The 16,058-nt window shown below is 42.2% G+C and overlaps 1 protein-coding gene across 2 annotated transcripts in view; it reads left to right on the forward strand.

Annotated features, from left to right (window-relative positions):
• The window catches only part of ARHGAP26 (Rho GTPase activating protein 26), a 352,726-nt gene that overhangs the window by 186,965 nt on the left and 149,703 nt on the right, over positions 1-16,058 (forward strand). For both annotated transcript variants that reach the window (XM_006128543.5, XM_014576262.4), the window contains exons 16-17: positions 3,200-3,258; positions 5,578-5,683. In XM_006128543.5, coding sequence (XP_006128605.1) covers positions 3,200-3,258; positions 5,578-5,683 — 165 coding nt within the window. The remainder of the gene's footprint in view (positions 1-3,199; positions 3,259-5,577; positions 5,684-16,058) is intronic.

A 16,058-nucleotide genomic window follows, 5' to 3' on the forward strand; every position in this document is an offset into this window, starting at 1 on the left:
AGGAGGAGGAGGAGAAGAGAAAGAGAGTGAGGCAGGAGGGGGAGGATATTTGATATTTGAAAAAAGATTAGATAATACAAAAAAAAAGACAGGAAAATACTCCATTTTTTTCTTACAATGTAAGCTCAAATGCACACACACACACACACACACACACACACACACCCCTCTTTACAAATAAATTTTCTTGAAAAAAATTCACAGTAATTGAATTGTGCTCCCCGCTGTCAACTTTTTCTGGCCAAACAAACATTTTCATAGGTAGAGGTTCCTCAGGATATGAAAAATTATTTTAGGGTTTCCGCCATGGGAAAAAGGTTGGGAATCACTGGTGTAACATGTGGGGGAGAGAGGGCAGGGGCATGCCATGGCCTGCAGGGGGGAGGGTAAGGCTTGCTTGCGGTGGGCCTCGTGGGGCTGGAGCTGCCCTAGCCTCCTACCAGTGAATTGGAACCGGTATGCATTACCCGTTTAACTTTCACATTCCTAGTTGAAAGCAACTAAGACACTGCTTTTTAAAGACTCCACCTTGCCTTTAACATTGAACTCCATGCATGCTTGGGCAGAACTTTGAGAGTTTACTGAATGCTGCACAAATGGTAAAGCCATAAGTGAACCTCACTGAATTTGTCCCTTGATTCAGTGCATGCCAGTGTGCTGCTGTCTGGTAGATCTGTTTTCCTGATGGTTTAGTGGCAGAAAGTTCAGTGTTTGTGTTTCCAAAAAAGACCGTGAATATTGATAAGGTTTTCTTAGATAGTTAGGCTTAGAACTTTCATGTAGGTACAGTGTAACCACATGAAAACTAATGCCATTATTACAATTGGGTTATCTTCTAGTATTGTATAGGTGTGACCTGTAACATCATTTACTGAAGCACTAGTCCAGCAAAATCTGATACAGTGGAGAGGAATGTTAGTGCCAATATCATAGTGTTTCCTTTGGTGCCCTTGAGATTATTAGTTATTTGGTGATAAATAGGACTGTCAAGCAATTAAAAAAATTAGTGTGATTATTTGTGCGATTAATTGGGCTGTAAACAATAATAGAATATCATTTATTTAAATATTGTTTGATTTTTTTACATTTTCAAATATACATTAATTTCTATTGCAACATGGAATACAAAATGTATAGTGCTCACTTTATACATATTTTTATTACAAATATTTTTGAAAAAAAACCCCAAATAGTATTTTTCAATTCTTTCATTACAAGTACTGTAGTATAGTCTCTTTATCATGAAAACTGCACTGAGAAATGGAGAATTATGTACAAAACAACTGTATTCAAAAATAAAAAAATATAAAACTTTAGAGCCTACAAGTCCACTCAGTCCCACTTCTTGTTCAGACAGTCATTCAGACACATAATTTTGTTTATATTTGAAGGAGATAATATTGCTCACTTACTGTTTACATGTTACCTGAAAGTTATGGACAGGTATTTGCATGGCACTATCATAGCCAGTGTCACAAGACATTTACATACCAGATGGGCTAAAGATTCATATGTCCCTTCATGCTTAAGCCATTAATCTAGAGGCTATGTGGCCACGCTGATAATGTTGTCATATCTCCAGGGAAAGTGTTCTTAAAATGATCAACATCTGCTGGGTCATCATCTGATACTGTCATAGCATGAACTATATGGCAGAAAGTGAATACAACTATGGAGCGGGAGACATACAATTCTCCCCCGAGAAGTTCAGTCACAAACTTAATTAACACATTTTTTAACAAGTAACATCCGTATGGAAGCATTTTCTCTAGAATGATGGCTGAAACATGAAGAGCATATGAATATTTAGCGTATCTAGCACAAATATTCCTTGCAATGCCAGCAACAAAAGTAGCCTGTTATCACTTTCAGGTGATATTGTAAATAAGAAATGGGCAACAGTCTTTCCTATATATATGAACAAACTAGTTAGTGTTAGTGATTGGCTGAACAAGAAGTTGGACTGAGTGGACTTGTAGGTTCTACAAGCTTCTGATAGTGGTCTCCTTCTGATCCTTAATTTTCATTTCTATTGCATCAAATTATGGATTGACAATTAATATTAAAGATAGGATGATCTATCCATAAACTAAAATTATGGTTCGCAGGTAGCATTAGATATTTTGTTATGAACAGTGTACTTCTGCCTACCTCATTTGTATTGTTAAAACACAGAAGAAAGAAACAAAAGCCATCACACAACTCTTTTTCATGGATGGCAGTGTTTGCTCCTGAGTTTCTGAACTGTTAGCAGAGGAATCAGGTATATGGGGAAGACTGAGAATGTGAGAAACAGGACTGGAATAGCAGGCCATTTCACAGCTCAGGGCTGAGGTATATAGGCAAATCTATACACCTCAGACTGTGAGGAACCCTATGACTAAACTATCAGAGAATCTGAAGGGCAAGATTGTGGTACATTTTAAGATCTGTATGGAGAGAATTAGCACAGTACTACCATGTGCCATGCATAGCTCTAGCCCACTGTTTCTTAAATTGTGTTCTGTGGCAAGCCGAAGGTGTGCCGTGGAGAACAACAGAATTCAAAATGGCCACCCTTAAAGGGGCAGGTGACCTTTTTTTCTTCAATAACTTTTTTTTTTTTTTTTGCTCAACAAAAAATCCATGGTGTTCCTCATGAAAAAAAATTATTGTTTGGTGTTCCTCGGTCTTAAAAAGTTTAAGAAACACTTCTCTAGCCAGTGTTATTGGACCTTCACTTCCATCAGCACCAAAATTTACATAAGCTTTCCCTCAGAATGAGAGTTAAGACTTCCAAGGCACAAAAATGGATGGATGTGGAAAATTCTTTATGACGGTGATGACTGTTAAAATTTTAGAGCTGTTTTCTGTAACACATTTTAACATTAAATTGTTGTAGTATTTCATTTTACACACACACACACACACACACACACACACACACACACACACACACACACACACACACACACACAAATGAATACAGAGAGGCTTATCATGTGTTGATTCTGCTGTAGTAGCTCTTTTAGTTAGAGAGGAAAGTCTCCTTTGTATAGTACGTTTTTTTTCTGATGACACGAAACTAGTTAGGATAGTTGGTATTGTCTAGCTGTTCCCTTAATAATTTAAGAATGAATTTATGGTAACAGCTGACTCCAAGCTGCATTTTAGTGATTATTTTTGCTCAAAGATGTATTTGTTGCTATTCCTGTTCCAGAATGCTGCCTGGGCCACTCATGATGTACCAGTTTCAAAGAAGCTTCATCAAAGCAGCAAGTAAGTTTGTGCATGTGAGCTTGTCATAGCCTTCTAAAAAGAAAAATTCATTTGTACTTCTACCCAGCTCTCTCCCACTGAACTTCTGACGCATAGACAGACTTTGGTATATGTTGTAAACCAGAATTAAGGATATTAAAATGCATTTAATGAAGTAAACATGTAACCACTGAAAATTTCAGCAGTTACACACAGGGGAGGGCGGACAGGAGGCGCCTGCATGTACTGCTGCTTCATATCTCCCCCTCCACCCCCACCCCACACATGCTGCTGTGCCTGATACAGAAGCAGCAGTGTGGGGGGAGGGGACAGCTCCCTGCATGTACCAGGAGCCTGTGTGTGACTATGAAGATTTACCTAAGAGTTCAGGCTCATCATTTAACTGTGTACCTAGCTACACTTTCACATCCCTACTTGGAATTAAGATGCAAGGAGCATGCTGTTGTGGGGTGCAGTGTAAAGAAAATGAGTGTAGATGCTGGTGGATGGGAAATGGGAGGAAAAACATTTTTCTGTCCTAGTGTCATGAGAGCATAGCTATGGATGGATGGAAAGGACCCCAAGATCATCTAGTCCAGCCCCCTAGGCTGAGGCAGGACCAAATAAACTTAGGCCAACCCTGACAGGAGTTTATCTGACCTGTTTTTAAGAATGCCAATAATGGGGATTCCACAACCTTCCTTGGAAGGCCTGTACCAATGTTCAGCTGTCCTGATAAACTCTGCCTTCCTCAGATTAAGCCAATTACTTCTTGATCTACTTCAACAGTTGATCACCATCCTCTTCATAACCATCTTTATGTATATTCTAGTCTGTTATCAGGCTACACTTGTTCTCCTTTTTTCAAGACTACACATGACCAGTTTTTTAATCTTTCCTTACAAGTCTGGTTTTCTTCTTTTTCTTCTTCTTTTTTTTTTAATTTGTTTCTTTCTGCCAGCCTCTGGAATCTGCCCCCCTCCCCATTTGTCTGCATCTTTCCTAGTGTGACACTCCAGACTGGACACACTACTCCAACTGAGACCTCACTAATACCAGGAAAGAAGGACAACTGCCTTTATCAGCGGTGCAAGTGGACTGGGCTGGGGTGGTACACCGTACCAGATAGTAAATTTTAGCCAATATGGTGAACTGGAAAAACTCTGTGACAGACATCCCCAGCCCTTCCACTGAACTGCCAGGTGTCTCTGTACAGGGCTGAGATCTGGGGTGGGGTGGGAGTGGAAGTGCGATGGCAGCCAGAGGAATTCTGGTGTTCCGCTCCTTTCCCTGCTGCTCCTCCCAATAGGGAAAGGAGACAAATTCTCCCTCTCTTCCCCCTCCATCGCCACACTCCTTCAGCCCCGTACAAAGATGGGACAGATCCATGGAGTGGTAGAGTTGTGAGTTCTACTCCTTTCCCCCTGGGAGTGGTAGCAGGGAAAGTAGGAGCTGTTGGTTGTTCTGCTTCAAGTGCTGTACCAGCCACCTCCCTTCCCCTTCAGGTAACATGGGATGGGGAAGGGAAGATTGTGGGGGGCCCTGGGCTGGGGGCCGGGCAGAGTCACATGGCCCCCCCTTAACTGGTGTGTCTTCTCCCCCATGCTGGTTGAGAATTTTGTTTATTTGCACCCCATGTTTTAAATATAGCACTTTCCTGTTACTACATCCCAGAATTAGGGAAGTTTAAAAATGTACATCGACTATTCAGTTAGTCGATAAGGGCACCTCTGCCTTTGAAGTGTAGCAACAGCCTTAGGGCTATTGCTGCACTTCAAAGGTAAAAGTGCTGCGGGGAGCACGGGGCCAGTGGGGGACTCAAGCAATCTTCCACTGGTCCCGTGCTCCCTGCGGTGTTTTAAAGTGGGAGTGCTGCTCTCCCAGCCGGCCCTGGGCTGCACGCGGCATTTCAAAGCAACAGACCCTGGGCTCCACATGGCACTGCTGCTTTGAAGCACTCTCTCCTCTCCTTCCCTTTCTGCCTCTTTCTGATAGAAGCAGCAAGCGGGGGGAGGGGGAGGAGTGGGGAGCGACTAGTCATTCACATCCCTACCCAGAATTTTTTTTCCCAACTGCACCACATTGTTGAACTCATATTAACTCTGTGATCTGCTATGACCACCAGATCTTTTTCAGCAATACTTAGCCAGTTATATCCACATTTTGTAGTTGTGCGTTGGATTTTCTTCTTCCTAAGTTCAGTGCTTCTTGAACCTTTCCCGCCCAGCTCTATTTAAGACACCTATGTCTGATTGAATTTCTGTCCTGATGTGGGTGTTTTTTTAGTATTAAAAAAGGGAGCAGATAGCAGATGGAATAATATCTTGTTTCCCAATGCAGAGCTGGAGAATCAAGAATCCAGAATCTCAGAAATCCACAACCTTGTGCATCGACTCCCAGAAAAAAACAGACAGATGCTGCAGATGCTTATGAACCACTTGGCAAAGTAAGTGCATGGCTTCGATATGATCTCTTTTTCCATCATCTCTAAAAGTTAATAGTCCTAGAAACATTTCTTGTGTATGTGGTCTTGAGTTAGATCTGACTGCATAATGAGAACTGTAAACCTATGTGTGAAAGAAGCATTAATGCGAAAAAGGACGGGGGGGAGGGGAACATGCAGTAGGGAGGAAATTCGAACTTTCTCACTGGCATGTCTGATCATTCCACATTTGTGGTGCTCCATTTTTCATTAACTACTATTTTGCTATATGGTCATTTGAGACATTGCAAGGTACAATGCAGGTGCTCTGCTGACATGTTAATAGGTGATAGTTGTTCAGGGGTTGCATTAGTGGGGCCAGAATAAAAGGGGTTAAAAGCAAATCAAACTTATAAAGTAATCAGAGTTATCACAGTGATATGGTAGGCTACAAATCCACATCATATATGTTGTTTCTATGCAGCCTGATTTCTCACACTGATGGTGCTTAGGTCACCTTGAAACATTTTGGGCAGAGGGTTTGGAAAAGTTGTCATTAAAGTGATAGGGATGCCCTGTAATCTGCCCTCATAATTACCATCAAGCTCATTGGTTAGTGTTCAAAGTGACAACACCACCGGAGTGACTGAGCCAGCTTCAGCGACTGGAAATCATACTTGGCCTTTGCTTCATTGTTCATAGAGGAAAGATTAGTGAGGACTTGAGGAAATATGGGAATGAGTTAAGTAGCCTGTAAATAAAAAGTTGGGGAATCATAAAAACTTATTTAACAAACTTGAAATGTGCTTCCAAAAAGACTCCAGCTGGTTTCCTATGACATTTGTGACTGTTGCATGGAACTAGAACAAGGCCTTTAAAAAGCAGAAAAGCTGGTTTAGATCGTACTTTCAGAACCTCAAACGCTTACTGGCTCAAGCTAAAGGAGAGGGAGTTCCAACTACTTCCACCAGCCAAATATGTACAAGGTATTAAACCATGAGTCTCATGACTGCTTCAGTGCTTTGCATTATTTTTCTTTTAGTGGCCATTGTTTTATTTAAAGGAGAACTCCTATCTATTCACTGTGGTATTTGGGAGCGAGGGGGAACAACAGAACACAATGGACATTGTGCTGTTTTAGCAGAACTTTGTTGAGAGAGAGAGAGAGAGAGAGAAAGGATTTAAAAACAAACAAAAAAGTGTGGTAGAAATGTGTTATTTTTAAGGATTAAATAGCTCTTAGCAGTTTTTCCCATTACACAGCTTCTCCCAAGAAAAGAGGGGAAGTTGCTCTAACAGCTGCTCTTTTTTTTTAGTTGGAATATTGAACTAAAAGGGCGTGCAAAGGCATTCATTCAATTCCAGGAAGCATTGCCCGTATGCGCTTGCTAATATTAATAGATAGCTGTATTGTTTTGCTTATAAATAAGAAGGTATCTATTTTGACTGGGGTTACTCTGTAGGTAGTTCCTTAGACACAATCAACAAAGGCAGGCAAAATACAGTCTGTGGACTGGATCCAGCCTAGCAAGATCTTAGGCAAGCTCTGTGGCTGCTGCAGCCCCACATGTAGGGTTGCCAGGTGTCCAGTATTGACCCGGACAGCCCAATATTTTCAACTCCTGTCCAATAAAAAAAAAATCAGAAAATATGTCTGGTATTTTCTGGGGTTTTTTTTGCCCTGCCAGGAGGCAAAAATACCGGACACCAGGCAACCCTACGACATGCTCAGCAACTGGGCCCAGCACCTGGGGTCCCCTCAACGGGGCCCAGCCTGCTGCCCCCGGACCTCCTGCTTACCTGGTTCCACAGGGAAGCTGTGTTCTGGCTTGATCAAGGAAACAAAATGGCCGCCAACTAAAAGCCTAAAGACCAAGGGGAAGCAATGTCTGCCCTGGGTCTTATTGGTCAACTGCTACCCTGTTCTTATCCCTAGTCTGACTCTGCCCGCACTGAAAGGGGCCATGCTGTTTTAATGCTGAGTTTTTTTTTTCTCAACAACTTTGGTCTTCCCCTCTCTCCCCCCTCCCCCCCACCAACAGAATTTTTTCCCCTGTATTTTTTTTGGGAGGGGGTGTTTGGTATTTTTGGTTAAACCATCTGCCAACCCTACTCCTGTCGTGTAAAAAAATTTCAGAAAATGCCGGACACCTAAAATGTCCGGTACTTTCTTATTTTTTCCTGTCCAGGAGGTGAAAATCCCGGGCTGTCTGGCTCAATATGGAGGCAGCCTGGCAACCCTAGTGCTTACCGGGTTCCGCAGGGAGCTGTCCGGCCCAATGCAGGGAGGCAAGATGGCAGGCGGACAGCTGCTGGCTGCCTGTTAGGGCCAAAAAGCCTCACCACGCGGTTTTTAAAGGGACAACAGTGGGGTTTTGGTTTTGGTTTTGGTTTTTTTTGCTTAACAACTCTTGGGGGCCTTTTTTTTTTCCTGGTGTGTTTTGTTGTTGTTGGGTATTTTTTCTGAAACCATCTGGCAACCCTACCCACATGCTGCTCAAAGCAGCTGGCTGGTGGGGCCAAAGTGTGTGACTCTGTGCATTATGTGCCCCTTGGAGGAAATGGGGGTCTCTGCATCCTGTCCCCACTCACACCGCCATCCTTGCAGCCTCCTGTAGGCTGGAAACAAGGGCAGTACTAGTGAGCATGTGCAGCATGTAGGGACCCGCTGCCCCTCTCTCTGTGAGGATGAATGCATAGATACAATCTGGCTCCAACAGCCGGACACTTTGAGAGGTGCGTGCAACTGCAGCAGCCAGGGAGCCTGCCTGAGAGTCCTTTTGGGCCACCAGCTAGGAGCCACCTACAATAAGTGCCTCTTGGCTAGACCCTGCATCTGGCACCCCATCCTGTACCCCAGACCTCTTCCCAGGTCACAACTGCCTACTTCATCCAAACTCTCTCCCAGACTTCCTCCCGTCCTGTACCCCTGTCCCAGGTAAGAACCTTCCTGAACCCAAACTCTTTCACAGAGCCTACCCTGACTTCTGTATCCCAAATCCCTACCCAAAGCCCCCTGCTGTACCCAAACTCCATCCCAGTCCCCACATCCCTTCCATTAATATAGTAGAAAAGTGCACCCCCAACCACTTTCCAAATTCTTGGAGTGGCCCCCATCGAAAACTTTTGTCCTTCCATGGATTATATGCTTTCATCAAATAGCCTGCACTCATTACAGTCCTTCTGTTAGCCTCATATATGAAGGTATATTGCTGTGCGAGAGAAGCTTTGTCTGTCCTTTGTTTAGAGAAGCTCATATATTGAACAATACTTCTCTGGTCTAGAGGCACTACTATATCTAGGGTTAGAGGAGCATAATTCCAGTCCCGATATAAGTGAGGTAGGGGAGAACCGGGCATGTGCCGGGAATCAGCTCTCCTGGCTCGTGCCTGGTCCCAGATTACAGTCTGCGACTGGGCATGAGCTGGGACAGCTGATTCCCAACTTGCGCCCAGTCACCCCACTATACCTCTGCCTCTTAAACGTATTAAGAGCCTCGTGGCTCTTCATACATTTAAAAGGCAGAGCCGCAGCTGAGTTACCTCCAGGGCCAGGAGCTAAGTCCACTGCAGCTCTGCAGTTCTGCCCCTTATTGACTAATCGAGTAGTCAATGGAAATTCCATTGATTACTCGATCAGCCGATTAAATGAAGTTTAACATTCCCTAGTCCCTTTGGCCTATCTGTGACCTCATGGCTGAGACTATTGACTGGACAAGTAGTAACCTCTACTGGGATAATCAAGTGTGCAGTTGATTGTAAGCTTTGTCTTCTACTTAGTGTCTGCAGAGGATAGTTGGGATTGGGACAGACATTGTGGGGATGGGGAGAGGCTATGGAAAGAGAATGGAAAGTATGCACAGTGGAGTCTGGGGTGACTTATGGAAAGTGAATAATGACCATGTTTAGGGCTAGGAGAAACAGAACAGATACATTCTTTAAAAAAAAATTACCTTCCAGTGGGTAGAAGAAATCATCCCGTCTCCATTGTTGATGCACAGAATGCAAGTGAATAATATTTACTTTGATAATCCATACACTGCATAATTTGCATATGCAGTGGGCCATTGTTTCTCCCAATTTCTTAGCAAAGATGAAATAGTGTGTGGCATAAGGCCCCAATGTTACTGAGATTTTTGCTTCTTTCACAAAACCCACTAAATAGTACCTTTTTGCTAGCTCCTTATAAACATCTCTAAATACATGTAAGTTGCATTGATTAAATTAGTAGGCTCCCTCCTGAGCTATGTTGTTTGCTTTCTCCCTAATTTTCACTAGGACTCTTAGCAATTAATGGGGATTATGAGGTTCTACTGTTAATAAAATGTCTAATATGGTCAATACTCTTGAAATGGCAATTATTAATTTAAAAAATTAAAAATGTCTCCTATTTGAACTCTGAGTACGTGTGAGGTAGAGCATTACCTAGGAAGTGCCCAAACACTTATCTAAGCTAGAGTGGCCTTTACAGAGCTGGACTTTTGAGTGCAGGAGGTAGGTGCTTTGGATGTGGCAAGTGGTACTTGAGTATAGAATACCGTTTTTCATTCCCCACCTGCTTTGTATAGAAACAGACTCTTCAAACCTGGGGCAAAGGTGGGTTTTGCTGTTGGGCTAGGTGATCACTTAAAAGAAAGTGGAAAAGGAAAGAAGATGATGTTTGTAGTGCTTAGCTCAGGAGTATCTCTGTAGGAGGCTGGGTTCGGATCAAAGGTCTATGTCGAGAGGAATGTATCAACTAGAATTTCCACAGAGAGGCTTGTAGAAGTTATAATGAAATTAGATGACCAGAAAAAAGGGCTTGCGGTTTGTTTCAAAGCTGGTGTGAAAGAATAACCCATGCTGAGCAAAGAAACTTAACTGAAGTCCAAAGTGTTTTAATAAATAAAAGGTGGATACAAAAAAGCTATTCTTAGGAGCACTTATTTGAGTTACAGAACTCTCTGTTGTTTAATCCATCTGTTACAGCTCACATTTTTTCCTCGGAGGAGCAAGTATGCCGGGTTCCTGGGTTTGTGGCGGAATTAAGTTCAATTCAATAGAATGTTGCAAATTCAAATAGGATTCTGAAATCCCTGCATTCTGTTTAGAGTTTGGTGGATACATTTGAACTGATTTTTTTTCCAAATAAATAAAAGTAGTTCCATACAGGTTGTACCTCCCTTAACCAGAACTCTCCAGTCTGGAACGACCCTGGATATTCCTAGACCACAGAGCCCAGGAAAAGCGAGGTTTGGCGGTGGGGCAGGATCATGGTTGGGGGAGAGAGGGGGACCAGTGACTCAACCAGAAGCCCAATGTCAGTGGAGAGGGATGCGGCATGGCAAGGAGTTCTAGCTCCAGCAGCAGGGGAGTTGCAACTAGGGTTGCCAGATACTTAAAAAAAAAAAAATACTGAAAATGGTGGGGAAAAAAATTGGTTGAGCAAAAAACCAACCAAACAAAAAAAACCTGCACAAAAAAAAAGAGGCACTGTGCCTTTAAATCCCCACGCTCACCGCTCCCCCTGCCAGACGCTTGGTATTTTCTGGTTTTTTACTGGACAGAGACCACATACCAGACACCTGGCAACCCTTGTTGCAACCCCAGAGGCCGCCAAGGAGCTCTGGTCCTGGTCCTGGCCCTGTCTGGGGCTGCAGACTCCTGGCTGCAGAGCTCCGGCCGTGCCGCTCTGACCCTGGCTGCAGCTAAAAAGCCTTAAGAGGCTGGGGCAAGAGTAGGGCCAAGCTGGAGGCCTAGTCTGCTGGCAGCAGAGCAGCATGGAAAAAAAGAGACCTCTCTGGTCCAGCAAATCCCCTTGTTCATAACCGGTCATGTCCCGAGGGTACTGGACAAGGGAAGTCCAACCTCTACTTCAGCACTGGCATTTGACATTTGTTTCTCTCTGGCAATGTGGCTGGAAGCCCATTTTTCTTTTAGTGATGTGGAAATTTCTGTTAGGGTGTATCTAGACAACAGTTTTTTTTTTAAAAAAAGAGGCCTTTTTCCGAAGAAACTTCCCCTGCCTCTAGACTGCCATCGTGTTCTTTCAAAATTAAATTGAAAGAACACGGTGGTTTTTTCGACCTCTGTTTACGAGGAATAACGCCTTTTTTCAAAAATGCTCTTTCAAAAAAAGGCGTTCTCAAATGCAAACAGGGCTTTTTCGAAAGAGAGCATCCAGACTGCCTGAGTGCTCTTTTGAAAAAGCGTCTTGCTTTTTCGAAATAAGTGGTTGCAGTCTAGATGCTCTCTTTCGAAAGATTCTTTCAATTCTTTCGAAAAAGCCTCTTTCGAAAGAGGCTTTTAGTCTAGACATAGCCTTACATAGTAGGTCATTGCAGTGTTAGAACTGTACCAGGGCTAAACCCTGTTAGTTCAAGAAGTAGCCCTGGAATGTCTCATCAGTGGCATGAATGTACGATGAGGAGGTATGGCCGAGGGCGGGGGTGGGTCAGAATAAATAAAATCGATCTTCTCCCCCCCCGTAGCTTTTTAATTTCGGAGTCTGACATAAGTTTTGATACTGTACAGTTGTTCCTTTGGAAGGGGCAATTACTGTTATGCATAGAAACACAAATGTGTGTTTTAAATTAAAATTATTTTAAATCTGTGGGAAAAACTTTTTTTGGCAAAACTGCAGAACGAGATTAAAAACATTTCATATAAAATCAGCTAGAATTAAGAAGTCTCCTTGTAGAACCTTTATTTCCTAGAAAGCTCCTTGCCACTCTGAATTTAAAATACTTAATTTATATATATATATGTTTTAAAAAACACTGGGATTTTTCTTCCGTTGGGGGTGGGAGAAGGAGATGCAACAGTTAATGTGCTATCCTCCACTCTGTAAGAAACTGCCACAAGCCCAATGCCATCTAGCAACTTGCTTTTTCTTGCAAACTTTTAAGGCTTTTAGCAATTTAAATGCCTTGTGGGCCTAACACCTTTTTGTTATGGTTGGTCTCTATACTGAGGTTTTTACCCTAGCTTAAACACTTAGCTATAGTCTTCTAAATGCATAAACAGTAGACGGTTATACTGATTGAATAAAAAAGCTTTTTCTTCTACCGGTTTAGTTAAACCAGCGCAAAGCAGAGTATAGTCAAGTCCTTTATTGCCAGGTATCCAAGCAACTGTGCTGATGACACCACCTCTTGGTCTCTGGAACCAGATTTCACTGCATCCACTCTGCCCACACACCTCCCCTTAACGGTGTTTAAATAAGGTGTAATTGCTTTGGAGATGCAGAACGGAAATAATTTGATCCATTTTCATTTCAGGAGTCAGATTGTTTGTAGTCTCATCCATTTATTTTTATGTCTTAGAATTTTTTGTTGTTGTAGTGGTGAGAAATGCTCATTAATAAATACATTGCAGTTCTATAGCACCTTTTATCCTAAGCTCCTGAGGTGCTTTTGAGGGTATTTCCCTTGTGACTCATATCATCCCTTTCTGTTTGTCTTTCTTTATGCAAACATCTCCTGTCTGCCTGAGGTAACAGACTGGCCATTTTCTCTGGGCTGTGCATCTATTTCCTTTTCTTGTGAAATAGCAAAACATTTAAATTTATTGTGTCTGAAGTGTGTGTACATATATTTAGTAGAATTAAATCTCTTTTTAATTTGTCACAATTACAGCCTGGCCCATGGAAACTTGCTTCCTATGCTTTTGGTACAATAGTGTGTTCTGGTTTTCTTGTTCTAACCAAACACAGTAGTTTTCTTTATCCATAGCACAGATTGTTCTCAGCTTTGGTTTCCATTGGTTCTGCAAGACAGCAACTCTGATGTCAGGCAAGACAGGAAATTAAGTCTTTCTACATTATGGCTCACTTAGGTTATGTCTAAACTATACTCTATTTTTGAAAGAGTATATGCAAATTCTGTGGGAATTTGCATATCTTCTGATCTAACTTTCGAAAGTGGAGCTTTTGAAAGTGAAAATAGTCTGGGCATGGTTTTTTCGGGGGAAAAAACTCTTTAAAAAAATGTTCTTCCTTAAAAAATGAGGTTTATGTGTTTTTTTTCCAAAAAAAACCGTGTCCAGACTACTTTCACTTTCGAAAGCTCTGCTTTCAAAAGTGAGATCGGAAGAAGATATACAAATTCCTGTGGAATTTGCATATCCTCTTTCGAAAAATAGAACGCTGTTTAGACGTGTCTTAACTTGTTAGCGTGGGGTTATGTAGAAGGAAAGAAGATAAGTGTATGGGATATGAAATAAAGCTAATTCCAAACACTTTTATCAAAGTCGCAAGTAATTTTCTTACAGAAGGGTCATTGGCAAGAAATACTGCCAGGACAGTGTGCTCAAATATAATATAGCATTTGCTACTGGTTTTCTGTGTAGTCATATCTTTGACCAGGGGAGCATATATGCTTTTTGCACTTATGAAAAAGGGACAACACTGCAGGCCTGCTTTTGGGCAAAGCTAAATATCTTGGTGGAGGCCATGTTACCCCTGGGCATTAAGTATGGCACTTATTTCTAGACCAGGGGTACTCAACATGTGGCCTGTAGCCCGTTCATTTGCAGCCTGCAGTGCAGTTTGGGTTTACGTGAGGATCAACACACGTCTCGCAGGTGGGAGCCAAAACAAAAAACTAGTCTTCTGTTGATATGCATTTTAGTAGTTAAATTCTTGGACTGTCATTGCTCATTAAAAGTGCTGTCATATGGGTGGAAATCAGGTAAATACTACATTTTATTAATATCAGCAGAACTGACATAAATGGGGCCTGCGTGTGGTGTAGTCTTGCCTTTGTATCTTTGTATTCATGCCTGTCAGTGTGAAAGAAGCTATTTGCATATATATTTGCAAGTATATTCAACCACACTTACGTTGCGGCAGTTGGCACGTGCTATGAGTATCATTGTCACCTCTGGGGCTTCCCAAGTTGAATAGCCCTGTTCTAGACATTCAGCAAATGACTAAGGCTATGTCTACATTGGGAAGGCTTGGTGACAAAAGTGCGGTCGACATGCAAAAGTCACCAAAAGTGAAAACTAATCAAACCAGTTTTTCTGCCTCCCATTGTTAACATTTCATGGCCACATTGCTTTGCAATCTTTGTAGACAGGGGAGCTAGCAATGTGGGTAAGCATCACACAGTGCAGCATTGTGGGAAGGCAGAGCTGCTCCCTGCACTTCTTAAGGTTCCCTCATAGCTTTGTGAGGTGAAGAATGTCAAAGCAATACAGCCGTCTCTCCAGTCCTTCCCCTGCAGCAGCAGAACAGGCACATTCCAATGATTTGGTTTTTGTTTGTTCCCCAAACAGAGCAGCTCTCTCAACTATCAGATACTTCCTGAAGCTTTGAAAGGGCAGGGATATATGTTTTCAGGGCAGCAGAGATCACAAAACACGGGACAGGCATTGTGGAATACTGGTGGAATCCAGTTCCCTTGACAAAACAAACATCAAAGTCCACACTGGCTCTTTGTTGACAATAAAGTCTCTCTCAGAGGTGGAAGTTTTTGTTGACAAAACCGGGTGTTTTTCCGACAAAAGTTGCATACATCACATGATAGTGTAAACGCTCTCACTGTTTTGTCACCAAAAGGCAGGTTCAGGAGGGGATGGGTTGTTGTAGGCATTTATCTCAGAGGCTTTTTTCCCTGAAGGTGCAGCAAGCAGTTAGGCTTTTTCTTGTTAGCATGGCAACCTCATCCTCACGTCTGCCGTTTGTGCAGCTAATTGGTTAACTGTTCATTTGTTGGTTTTATGCACTACTACCAGAAGGCCATTCTGGTCTAGGACTGATGGGAAATTTCCACTTCTCTCTGGAGCCTTTCAGATTATTCTTTTTCATACATTCTTTTCCCAATCTGGTGGACAGAAGAAAATATCAAACTAACTCTCTGGCCCTTGCATGAGAAAATTAAACAGAGTTCCTTCCTCCTTCTGTTGCTGTGGTTTCTTTCTTACTTCAGTGGAAAACTTTAATTTTGCAAGATACTCATGTCCTAATCATTTTGAACTGAGACACATTAATGCCCTGGACAGAGCTCTGGTTGTGTTTGTGGTTAACTCCTAGGAGAAATCTCAGGTTATGATCTTGCTTACTCCTACTGTGGAATTAGAAGAGAATCACCCGATTAGAAGAAATAGTAATTCAAACATAGATTAATACAGCTCATTAGATTGCTTCAGTGTTGTTTGCTTCTATGCCCATCCTGGTATTAGGAATGGTAGTCAGCAAGTGTATCAGGAACAACTTTTCACCCCAGAAGAACAAAGGATACAATGAAAGGGAATTGAAAGGTGACAAATTTAAAATTGCTAACAAGGAAATTGATGTTTCTCACAATGTATACTTGGACTGTAGAACTCATTGTCACAGGATAGTAAGATTTAAAAAGGACTCGGATTCTTACATGGATAACAATATTCAGCACTTTTATAGTAAATATTTTTTTAAA

The sequence above is a fragment of the Pelodiscus sinensis genome, chromosome 16 (assembly GCF_052426305.1).
Source record: "Pelodiscus sinensis isolate ZL-2025 chromosome 16, ASM5242630v1, whole genome shotgun sequence".
Lineage (NCBI taxonomy): Eukaryota > Metazoa > Chordata > Testudines > Trionychidae > Pelodiscus > Pelodiscus sinensis.